At 44.4% G+C, this 12,500-nt stretch overlaps 1 protein-coding gene across 1 annotated transcript in view; it reads left to right on the top strand.

The window, feature by feature from the left end:
• Positions 1-12,500, top strand: part of dock5 (dedicator of cytokinesis 5) — a 49,723-nt gene that overhangs the window by 20,365 nt on the left and 16,858 nt on the right. Inside the window, exons 26-33 of the mRNA XM_031570933.1 lie at positions 912-1,048; positions 1,836-1,931; positions 2,059-2,157; positions 2,498-2,668; positions 3,452-3,552; positions 3,787-3,845; positions 11,018-11,172; positions 12,222-12,307. Of these exons, the coding sequence (XP_031426793.1) occupies positions 912-1,048; positions 1,836-1,931; positions 2,059-2,157; positions 2,498-2,668; positions 3,452-3,552; positions 3,787-3,845; positions 11,018-11,172; positions 12,222-12,307 (904 nt within the window). The remainder of the gene's footprint in view (positions 1-911; positions 1,049-1,835; positions 1,932-2,058; positions 2,158-2,497; positions 2,669-3,451; positions 3,553-3,786; positions 3,846-11,017; positions 11,173-12,221; positions 12,308-12,500) is intronic.

Here is a 12,500-nt window from a genome sequence, read left to right as displayed (position 1 = left end):
GGCACAGACAACACGCACACACTCAACACGCACACACAACACACACACACTCAACACGCATACACTCAACACGCGCACACACAACAGGCACAGACAACAGGCATACACTCAACACGCACACACTCAACTCGCACACACAACAGGCACACACTCAACACGCGCACACACAACAGGCACACACTCAACACGCGCACACACAACAGGCACAGGCAACAGGCACTCACTCAACACGCACACACTCAACTCGCACACACAACAGGCACAAACTCAACACGCGCACTCAACACGCACACACTCAACACGCACACACTCAACGCACACACACACAACACGCACACACAAACAACACGCACACACGCACACACTCAACACGCACACACTCAACACGCGCACACACAACAGGCACACACAACACGCACACACTCAACACGCACACACTCAACACGCACACACACAACACGCACACACTCAACACGCACACACTCAACACGCGCACACACAACAGGCACAGACAACAGGCACACACTCAACACGCACACACTCAACACGCACAGACAACACACACACTCAACACGCACACACTCCACACGCACACATAACACGCACCCTCAACACGCACGCACACACAACCCACACACGCACACTGACACAGCACACACAAAATAATATGTAACAGCACATTAACACAGCCCTGCATATGGAAGCCGTGAAAAAGGTTTTTGTGAGTGCTCTATTTGAAATTCTAAGAATGCCAGTAGATTAGATAAATAAATAGTGCTGACTGTGGAGGGGTGGTTTTCCTGTGTGTGTGTGTGTGTGGGTGTGTGGGTGTGTGTGTGTTTGCATGCGTGCGTGCGTGCATGGGTGTGCATACGTGTGTGTGTGTGTGCTTGTGTGGTGTGTGTGTGTAGACTGCAGAGATGTCCTCCTGCCTCTGCTGACGGACCAGTTGAGTGGTCAGCTGGATGACCACTCCAGTAAGCCGGACTACGAGGCCTGCATTCAACTCCTCAGCACTGTGCTGGACATGCTGGACCGCAAGGATGTGGTGAGTTACTCTAACCTTACTACAACCATACTCTAACCTTACTCTAACCTTACTACAACCATACTCTAACCTTACTCTAACCTTACTACAACCATACTCTAACCTTACTCTAACATTACTACAACCATACTTTAATCTTACTCTAACCTTACTACAACATCACTCTAACCTTACTACAACCATACTTTAACCTTACTACAACCATACTGTAATCTTACTCCAACCTTACTACAACCATACTTTAATCTTACTCTAACCTTACTACAACATCACTCTAACCTTATAACATCCCACTCTAACATTACTACAACCTGACTCTAACATTACTCCTACTTCCATTATTACTGTTAATTCATTCTAACCTTACTTTTTTTACTTCAGTGTTACAGACTGTTGTCTCTATAACTATGGTAACCAGTCTGTCATGTGTGTAACTGTGGCAAACAGACTGTTGTCTGTGGAACTATGGCAAAAAGACTGTTGTTTGTGGAACTATGGCAAAAGGCTGTTGTTTGTGGAACTATGGCAAAAAGACTGTTGTTTGTCGAACTATGGCAAAAAGACTGTTTGTGGAACTATGGCAAAAAGACTGTTGTTTGTGGAACTATGGCAAAAAGACTGTTTGTGGAACTATGGCAAAAATACTGTTGTTTGTGGAACTATGGCAAAAAGACTGTTGTTTGTGGAACTATGGCAAACAGACTGTTGTCTGTATAACTATGGCAAACAGACTGGCTGTATAGGTTATTCCAGTGAGCTCTTGATTATCTCTCCCATCATGCTCTAGGGCCCGACAGGGGACCACATTCGAATCATCATGGAGCGACTCTTGCGCAGAGTCAACCGAACAGTCATCAGCATGAATAACAACTCTCCACTTATCGTAAGACACACACACACACACACACACACATGCACACTCTCCCTTACTCATTCACTCCCTTACCTGAGCAGAGGTGTGTATACGTGGAGAATACTGAGGGTGTGTGTGTGTTTGTTTGACTCTGCAGAGTCACTACCTGGCCTGTATGACTGCTATTCTAAAGCAGATGGACACCATCCACTACGCCCACTACATCAACACCTTCAAGACCCTGCAGGACCTCATCGTAAGTGTGCTAACCCTAACCCGCTAACCTTTACTCTCTGGCCTCGCACCTCTAACCCTAACCCTCTGAGCGTTGGGGCAGGAACATGAGCGTGTGTTTGGGGCAGGAACATGAGTGTGTGTTTGCCAGGGGTCTTGTGGCACGGCAAACACACTAGTTCAGATGTACACAGACACAGCAGCACAGATGCATGAATGTACAGAGAAAAGGAGGGTCACACACACACACACACACACACACACACACACTCACAAATATGCACACTGTTCACTGAGTTGTGATCCCTCCTTCCCTCTCCCTCCCCTCCCCCTCCCTCTCTTGCTCCTGTGTTTCCCTGCAGGACTTCCTCATGGAGACCTTCATCATGTTTAAAGACCTGATGGGGAACGTGTTTCCGTCAGACTGGATGCTGATGAACCTGCTGCAGATGCAGGTCTTCCTCAGGGCCATAAACCAATACTCAGACGTGCTCAACACACGCTTCCTCGACCCCGCCCACTTCCACCAGCAGGTGCGTGTGAGACAGTGCTGTGGCCCTACCAGAGCCCCTCCCTCTCATCCCAGAGTCCCTCCCTCTCATCCCAGAGTCCCTCCCTCTCAGCCCAGAGTCCCTCCCTCTCAGCCCAGAGTCCCTCCCTCTCAGCCCAGAGTCCCTCCCTCTCATCCCAGAGTCCCTCCCTCTCTTACCAGAGTCCCTCCCTCTCATCCCAGAGTCCCTCCTCTCGCCTCCCTCTCATCCCAGAGTCCCTCCCTCTCATCCCAGAGTCCCTCCCTCTCTTACCAGAGTCCCTCCCTCTCATCCCAGAGTCCCTCCCTCTCGCCTCCCTCTCATCCCAGAGTCCCTCCCTCTCATCCCAGAGTCCCTCCCTCTCGCCTCCCTCTCATCCCAGAGTCCCTCCCTCTCTTACCAGAGTCCCTCCCTCTAGGCTCCCTCCCTTCCACCTCTCGAGTAACTACTTTCATTTCACTCTGTGTGTATATTACAGCTCTGGGATAACTACTTTCATTTCACTCTGTCACTATATTACAGCTCTGGGATAACTACTTTAATTTCACTCTGTGTGTATATTACAGCTCTAGGATAACTACTTTAATCTGTGTCTATATTACAGCTCTAGGATAACTACTTTAATCTGTGTCTATATTACAGCTCTGGGATAACTACTTTAATCTGTCTCTATATTACAGCTCTGGGATAACTACTTTCATTTCACTCTGTGTCTATATTACAGCTCTGGGATAACTACTTTAATATCTCTATAACTACTTTAATTTGACTGTTTCTATATTGCAGCTCTGGGATAAATACTTTCATCTGACGGTAGCCTTCCAGACCCATAAGTCACTTCAACTGGAAAAATTCTCACTAGACAAGCGCAATAAAATCCTCAACAGGTAGTCTGCCTTTCATAAATATTCGGTTTAAAAAAAACTGGTCATATGATCAGAGCAGTGTGTGTCTGCGCATGTCCGATAGTCATTGGTGTGTGTGTGTGTGTGTACAGTTTTATACATATCTACATACATATATACGTGTGTGTGTGTGCACATGTGAATGCATGTGTTATTATGTGCTTGTGCGTGTGTGTGGGTGTGTGTTGAAAACACTAACCATCTGGTCTTGTCCAGATATGGAGACATGAGAAAAAGCCTGGGCTCCAAGATGAGAGACATATGGTACAACCTGGGTGAGAAGCCTCTCCTGCCTTCCCCTATACAGACTTCTATTTACAGACACTCTCCACATACCATCATATAGACACCACAGAAATGCCTCCACCACCGCCTACACTATGCTGAAGACTACTGATTACAAGCATCAGACCAGAGCCTGTAGATGTCAGAGCTGTGTCCAGATCAGGCAGAGCCTGTAGAAGTCAGAGCTTCTGTCCAGATCAGGCAGAGCCTGTAGATGTCAGAGCTGTTTCCAGATCAGGCAGAGCCTGTAGAAGTCAGAGCTGTGTCCAGATCAGGCAGAGCCTGTAGATGTCAGAGCTGTGTCCAGATCAGGCAGAGCCTGTAGATGTCAGAGCTGTGTCCAGATCAGGCAGAGCCTGTAGATGTCAGAGCTGTGTCCAGATCAGGCAGAGCCTGTAGAAGTCAGAGCTGTGTCCAGATCAGGCAGAGCCTGTAGATGTCAGAGCTGTGTCCAGATCAGGCAGAGCCTGTAGAAGTCAGAGAATATAGATGTGGCCCTGCAGGGAGCACATCCTATTCTCATAAGTCCTGGTCTACTTAATGTATTATTAGGAACCTTACACACGCACACACACGCATTTTTGTGCTCCCAGCATATAATATGCACCTGCCTAGACCAGCCTAGACAAGACACAAACTGTAGCCACAGAGCTGGAAGCAGTACTATTTGTGTGACTGGTTGAGTCGCCAGCAGCTTTTTCCATCTGGAAGTTGTTGGAACCTGTAGTTCTGTCTCTCTACTGTCCTGTCTGATGTGTAAAATCAGTAGTTACACACGTTAGTGAAGACTGGGAAAATGTCAGGCTTGTGCTTCCCATGTCCTGGCCTCATAGACAACACCAATGGGGGGGGTGGAGATCTAGAGGTTTATAGAGACCTCTAAAGGATTCTCATAAGATGAAGTTCATGTCCATGCTGGTTCAGGGTTCAGGTTAGTGTTAAGTTTTGGGGAAGTGTTATGGTAATTACACTGCATTTATATAGCGCTTTTCTACTCATAGAGCACTCAAAGCGCTTTACACATCAATGCCTCAGACATCTACCCCTTCATACAGCAGTGGTAGAGGCTACTATCTAAGTTGCCAACCTGCGCATCAGGAGCGGTTAGGGGTTTGGTGTTTTGCTCAAGGACACTTCGACACTTGGTGAGGAGGAGGCGGGATCGAACTAGCAACCTTCCGATTACTTAACAACTCCTCTACCGGGGAGTCACGTGGGACCGCCGAGGGTGATGGCTGCCTAAAACTTTCCTCCAGCAAAATCCCCTAATTTTCATGCCAATTCGAAAGTTTAAGCCCAGAATTGATGTTGAAACGATTTGTAAAGTATAGAAAGTACCAAATACGAGTGATTAGGCGTGACTATTCAGTTTTTCCTCCCCTCATGGCATTTACATCGAAGAGTAGAACAGCTAAGCAAGGAGTACACTACGCTAGCATGGCTAGTGGAACTACACCGAAGGCAGGATCCAACTCAGCCGGTGTTACCAGCCCTACAATAGATGCCCTAGCCGGACTTCAGGCAACACTGGAGAAAAACAATGCATGAGATGGCTCAGGTTAGTGGGATACTTAAAGAGTTACAAGAGGATGTTTCCCAAGTTAAGAGAACGCAAGCTAAAACTAGCGTGGACGTTACAAACCATATTTGAAAGACTGGAGAAGACAGACGGTCGAATTATGGACTTGGAAACTGAAAATACCAGGCTGGCCACTGAATTGCAGAAAAGAGCAAAGCATTGTGAAGAGTTGGACAGAGCCATGCAAAATGCAGAAACAGGGAAAGACAACTGAATTTGCGGCTGGTTGGATTAAAGGAAAGTGAGGGCGAAAATTTGAGGGAGCTAGCTTGTCAGCTGATAGGTGACGTTCTTGGAGTGAAGCTAGCTGACAATGAGCTACAGCGAGTTTATCGACCAGGGCCAGCTTCCAGAGATGAGGATTCCCCTCCGCGGCCGGTCGTTATGAGATTCCATTCTGTATTGGAGAGGGATCGAGTGATGGCTGCTGCTAAAGGGAAATACAAGAGCAAGACAGCGCTGGAATGGAAAAGGTCCAAGATTTCATTCTTTCCTGACGCAACGAAAGCTGTAGCTGAGAAGAGGAGGACATTACGGACGTTCGGAAGAAACTTCACGAGATGGACATTCGATTTACGCTCGCCTACCCAGCAAAACTTTTCTTCACTTGGAAGGGAAGAAAATTACTTTTGAAGACCACAAGGAAAGCACTACAATTTCTGAACAAGGAGACGGAAGGCTCTAAGTGACTGTGGGTAGGCTTCTTTTATTAATGCAAACCTAGCATAGTCTATTCTACATAGGACAAGTCCTTTAGTAGCCTATTAGGGCTACTGCATCAGTGCTAGATGGTTCGTTGTGTTGAAAATATTGGTTTGGGAACCAACAGGTTATTTTTTTCAGTTTTACTTTCTTCTACCTAAAACAATCCACTTTCAAAATATTTTAAAAATGTAGTGCTGTTATCATTTGTAATTATTCAACAAGCTATCTGGTTTTGCTTTACATATATGGACCACGTATGTTAATATAGGGCTTAAATAGTGTATTGGGATTAGGGGGATTGAATGGTAACCATTGGATAAGCGCCTCATGGACCAGATCAAGGGAGGGGTTTCCCCCATGAAGCTTGAGGGACAGGTTTTGTGGGGGATTGTGGGCAGAGATGGGGTGTTGGTGTTATTAACCCTAGGTTCAAGCGTTCGTTCATGTTTGATTGTGCAGGTGTTTGTATTTGTTAGTGTATGGGCATTTTATGTTATTTTTGAATATGTATTATCATTCTCTCTTTGTTTTTCTTTCCCCCCTTTTTGTCCTTACTGGTGGATGGTGGTAGTATGCCATGATGGAGCATGATGTCTATGAATGCACAGGATAATAATAACAGTCATATAAGAGTAATTTCTTGGAATGTAAATGGGACACAGAATCCTACTAAATTGAAAAAGTGTCTGCTTTATCTTAAATCAAGGCAGGCGGATGTGGTGCTCTTACAGGAGACTCATATGAGAAATTCAGAGGCAATGAAGCTCAGAAAGGGCTGGGTGGGCCATGTATTTCATAGCTCATTTGACAGTAAGAAAAGAGGTGTCGCAATACTAGTGCATAAGAAACTGAAGTTGGTTTTACTAAAGGAGCATAAAGATGAAGAAGGTAGGGTTGTCTGTATTGAAACCATAATTAATGGAAAGAAAATTAACATATGTAATATCTACGCACCTAATGAGGATGATCCTGATTTTTTTCACAAAATCAATAGACTTCTTGGGACATTTGAAGATGGATGTACAATACTTGGAGGGGACTTTAATCAGACCCCAGACCCTGTATTAGATAGATCTAAGTACTACCATGCACCATCTAAGGGTCGAGTAGCATTGGGTCAACTCCAGGAGGATATTGGTTTGGTTGACATCTGGAGATTGATGAATCCTAATAAAAGGGAGTACACCTTTTATTCACATAATCATAAGTCACACAGTAGAATTGATTATTTTGTAATTTCTAAAGATCTTATTGAGTCAGTAATAGATAGCACAATAGGTGTCATAGCACTAACTGACCATGCAACAGTGGAGCTGTGTGTATCTATTTGTGTTGAAAAAGTCAAGAGTAACAGGTGGAGACTCAATGTGTCTCTCTTACAAAACACTGTGTTTAAACAGAAACTCTCAGAAGAACTTACAAACTTCTTTCAGATTAACATTGGTTCTACTTCAAAAATAGGCACAGTATGGGAGGCTTCAAAGGCATGTATAAGAGGCATAATTATTGCCGAAGCATCAAAAAGGAAGAAACAAGATAGGGAGACGATCAGTAGGCTGGAAGGTAAGATAAAACAAAAAGAGAGAGAACTGTCAGAAAACTATAGTGAAGACTTGCTTAAACAGGTGTGTGAGCTGAAGTACAGCCTAAATTTTATATACAGCAAGAAGGCTGAGTATGCCATGTTCAGGCTTAAGGCCAGCTTCTACGAAAGCGGAGAGAGGGCTGGCAAACTGCTGGCAAGACAATTGAAAAAGCAACACACTGCTAGTGCCATTCCAGGAATTAAAGGAAGCAATGGAAATATAGTTACCTCAGCTAAAGAAATTAACCGGGTGTTTATGGATTTTTATAAAAATCTTTACACATCAGATACAGTTTTTGACTCAGAAAAATTGAAAAAATGGTTTTCCAAGATCCAGTTCCCGAATCTTTCAACAGAACAAGTGCAGCTTTTGGAAGCTCCAATTAGAGAGGAGGAGGTTAGGAAAGCCATCCAGTCAATGCAGTCAGGTAGGGCTTCAGGGAACGATGGGTTCCCTGTTGAGTATTACAAGCTGTACATTGATATCTTAGCACCTATCTTGACAAAAGTATACTCAGAGTCATTATCAATTGGTCAGCTGCCTAACACACTTAATGAATCAGTAATTTCTGTCATCCTTAAGAAGGGTAAGGATTCTCTAGATCCAGCTAGCTACCGGCCCATTAGTCTGGCTAATGTAGACTATAAAATTCTCACTAAAGTTCTGGCTATACGACTTGAAAAGATTGTTCCTTGTATTATACATGCAGATCAGGTGGGTTTTGTGAAGGGCAGGTCATCCTCTGACAATTTGAGACGTCTACTCCACCTTATGTGGCAAAATAGAGAAGCTGACAAACCTGTTGCTGCCTTCTCTTTAGACGCAGAGAAGGCCTTCGACAGGGTGGAGTGGCGGTTTCTGATTCATGTTCTAGAGAACTTTGGGTTTGGACTGGGATTCATTAAATGGATTCAGTTGATTTATGCAGAACCAAAGGCATCAGTGCTGACTAACGGAGTGGTGTCATCTTTTTTCAACATATCTAGGGGTGCAAAACAGGGAGACCCCCTCTCTCCACTATTATTTATTTTATTTCTTGAGCCACTAGCAATGGCAATCAGATCAGATACAAGCATACATGCAATAAAAGCAGGAGGAAGGGAGCATAAGCTGTTCCTTTATGCTGATGACATCCTTTGGCTGTCTGTAGATCCTGTCTCCTCAGCTCCCAGGCTCTTGGAAATTATGGAAACCTTCTCGGAAATATCAGGCTACAAGATTAATTGGCATAAGTCTGAAGTAATGCCAGTATCTAGAACTTGTCTTCCAACAATTAATAATGCACTTCAGTTCAAGTGGATAGATTCCGGTATGCAATATCTTGGGATTCGGCTTACTCCAACTATTAATGACATGGTACAGGCTAATTTTAACCCATTGCTTCAGCGCATAAAGGATAACCTGGATAAGTGGAAACTGATCAACCTTAGCTATGGGGGAAAGCTTGGGGGAAATAAACACCATTAAGATGATGGTTGCTTTCAGGTGAATTACATATCAATGATGGTGCCACTAACTTTCCAGACTCTTTCTTTAAACAGTACAACCAAATAATTAGAGAATTTTGTGGAATGGCAAGAAGCCCCGTATGAAGCTTGAGAAGTTGTATACTACAAGAAACAAGGAGGGTTGGCTTTACCTAATGTTGAATTATACAGAACAGCTTTTGAGGTGTCTAAATTGGCTAAACACTGGTGTGGTGAGCATTCAAGTCTGGGATGGTTGGATATAGAGAGGGAGCTGGTGTCTCCATTTGAACCAATTGAGTCTCTGTCACAAGGTCTTAAGAAAAATAGGCACCCAAACCCAATACTGCAGTACTCCAGGGAGACATGGGCAAAAGTACATAAGCACTGCACATATCCAGTATAAGCAAATGTATTCATCTATTTGGAATAATCCCTCAATTAAAGTAGGGAAGAAACCTTTTGTTTGGACCACCTGGCTGAACCAAAACATTAATAGGTTAAGCGACTTGTATGCTGATGGCCTGTTCCAGTCATTTGAGGAACTCAAACTAAAATTCAATTTAAGGGATAAAGCAGATTTCTGGAGGTATTTACAACTGAGGAGCTGCGTAACAAGTCTGAAGGTCTCACTTGATGAAGACACAAATAAGCTGCTCTGTTATTTTAGGGAGCCGGAGCCTGTTCGTACTGCCTCTGCTTTTTATAAGATCATGGCAGATAGTATGTATGGTCACTGTGATTCCTTAAGGCAAATCTGGGAGAGGGACTTGAACTCAAACATTGAGGGTAAGGCATGGGAAAAGGTGGTTTTCAATGCAGGATGGCCTGTGAGGGATTCAATTAGTAAATTTACACACTATAAGGTTATCCACAGATACTATTATACACCAGTTAAGCTTCATAGAATGGGATTAATGAAAGACAATATATGTTGGAAATGTATGAAAGCTACAGGTTCCTACCTCCATCTTTTATGGGATTGCCCTCTAGTTTTTCCTTTTTGGAGACAAATCATTAAAACTATTGGAGAGTGGTTAACAACAGCATTACCAGAGTCTCCACAACTGTGTCTGCTTGGAGATAGGTCCCTTCTACCACCAGAAGTGTCTAAGGCAGAGTCTGCCCTGGCACTAGCTGGGTTTATCACTGCAGTAAGAATTGTCCTTAGACACTGGAAGAGCCAAATAAGGCCTAGTTTTACAGACTGGCTGAAGCTAATGACAGACACAGCCTCCTTTGAAGATCTTATTGCAAGATTAAATGATGGTAGGGGTAAATTCTACCAGGTCTGGTCTCATTTCCTACATTTTATTACATTTCAACTGACTAGTGCTCCATAATTAACTATTTTCAAGTATTATTCAATCTTAACTAGCACCCCCTTTTTATTTTATTTTATTTATTTCAATTGTGTATTTCTTTTTTCTCTCTGTTTATTGCCCTGATTGTTGTGTAGTGTGTGTATAGTGTAGAATGGGAATGTGATGTTAAATGTGAGGTGTATGTTGTGTGTTTCTCAAACGAAAAAACAATAAACACTTTGATTGTAAAAACAACTCCTCTACCTCCTGAACCACTGTCGTCGTGTTAGTGTCCGCTTTAATGTTTAGGGGTAGTGTTAGTGTTCGGTTTAGGGGTAGTGTTAGTGTTACGGTTAGTGTGTGGGTAGTGTTAGTGTTCGGTGTAGGGGTAGTGTTAGTGTTAGTGTTGGTGTTGGTTTTAGTGTTAGGGTTAGTGTTAGGTGTAGGGGTAGTGGTCGCTGTAAGTGTAAGTGTTGGTGTTGGTGTTGGTGTTGGTTGTCTGACTGGTGTTTCTCCTCACAGGCCCCCATAAGCTGAAGTTCATCCCGTCCATGGTGGGGCCGATCCTGGAGGTGACTCTGATCGCGGAGCCTGATCTCCGCAAGGATTCCATCCCCATCTTCTTTGACATGATGCAATGCGAGTACAACTTAGGCCCCAAACGCAATTTCCAAACGGTAAGAGTGTGTCTGTGTCTGAAAAAGGATCAGCTGTCAATGAAACTGAATAGTTTGTGTGTCTGTGTCTGGGTGTGTGTCTGTGTCTGTGTCTGTGTCTGTGTCTGTGTCTGTGTCTGTGTCTGTGTCTGTCTGTGTGTGTGGGTGTGTGTTGCCAGTCCATCCGGTATTGCACTGTCCCGGAGTGTAAGTCCATGAGCAGTCTGGCCTATGTTCGTGGAGGCATGTGGTGTAAATACAGCAGTAGGTACTGGGTTAGGGTTAAGTTTAGGGTTAGGTTTAGGGTTAGGGTTAGGTTTAGGGTTAAGTTTAGGGTTAGGGTTAAGTTTAGGGTTAGGGTTAGCTCACCATGGGAAAGGGTTAGGGTTAAGTTTAGGGTTAGCCCACCAGGGGAAAGTATGTGCCGTGGTTCTGCTTAAGGTTCCTTCCTGACTAACAGGGAGTTTTTTTCTTGCCCCTGTTGCCATTGGGCTTGCACTAAGGGGGTTCAGGCTCTGGGCTCTGTAAAGCGCCTTGAGACAATTGTATTGTTATGGCGGCGCTATATAAAATAAAAAATTAAATAAAATTGAATTGAATTGAAAGGTCAGGGTTAGGGGAGGCAGGGTGAGGCTGCTTGGTCTGAATCTGATGCCTGGGTGTCTACATTGTCTCATGCTGTCATGTGCCAGCACACTGCAAAAACACACACTGTGGCAGGAGAGCATCATGAGGAACAATACATGAAATCCACACTCAATAATCAATAATCATGGTCATACGACCTTGTTTCCTCCTCGCCTCAGACATCGTCTCCTCTCTCACTGGAGGTACAAAAAATGGATCCATTTTGCCCCACGCATAGCTGAAGTTGGCTAACGACACGTTTACAGATATTTTGCCCCATGCATAGCTGAAGGCTAACAACATGTTTACAGTTATTTTGCCTGGTTTATTTTTAAGTCATGTAGTAAAGTTTTGTGTAAATGTGTGTGTGTGTGTGTGTGTGTGTGTGTGTGTGTGTGTTGTGTGTGTGTGTGTGTGTGTGTGTGTGTGTGTGTGTGTTTCAGTTTGAGAATGAGCTCATCACTAAACTGGACCAGGAAGTGGAAGGGGGGCGTGGTGATGAGCAGTACAAGATCCTATTGGAGAAGACGTAAGGCCCAGCCCCTCTACCGCTCCCTACTCGCACGTCTCTCTGCACCCCTCTCTCTCTACCTCTCTCTCTCCCTTTCTCTCCCCCCTCCCCTCTCTCTCTCTCTCTCTCTCTCTCTCACTCCCCCCCTCTCTCCCTCTCTCTGTCCATCCATCTCTCTCAGAGGTCTCTCTGCTGCAAAACACAATGTACA

This window comes from Clupea harengus, chromosome 7, assembly GCF_900700415.2.
Source record: "Clupea harengus chromosome 7, Ch_v2.0.2, whole genome shotgun sequence".
NCBI classification, from domain to species: Eukaryota; Metazoa; Chordata; class Actinopteri; order Clupeiformes; family Clupeidae; genus Clupea; species Clupea harengus.
The sequence above is the reverse complement of the archived record's forward strand: the minus strand, read 5'-3'. Positions and strand labels throughout refer to the sequence as shown.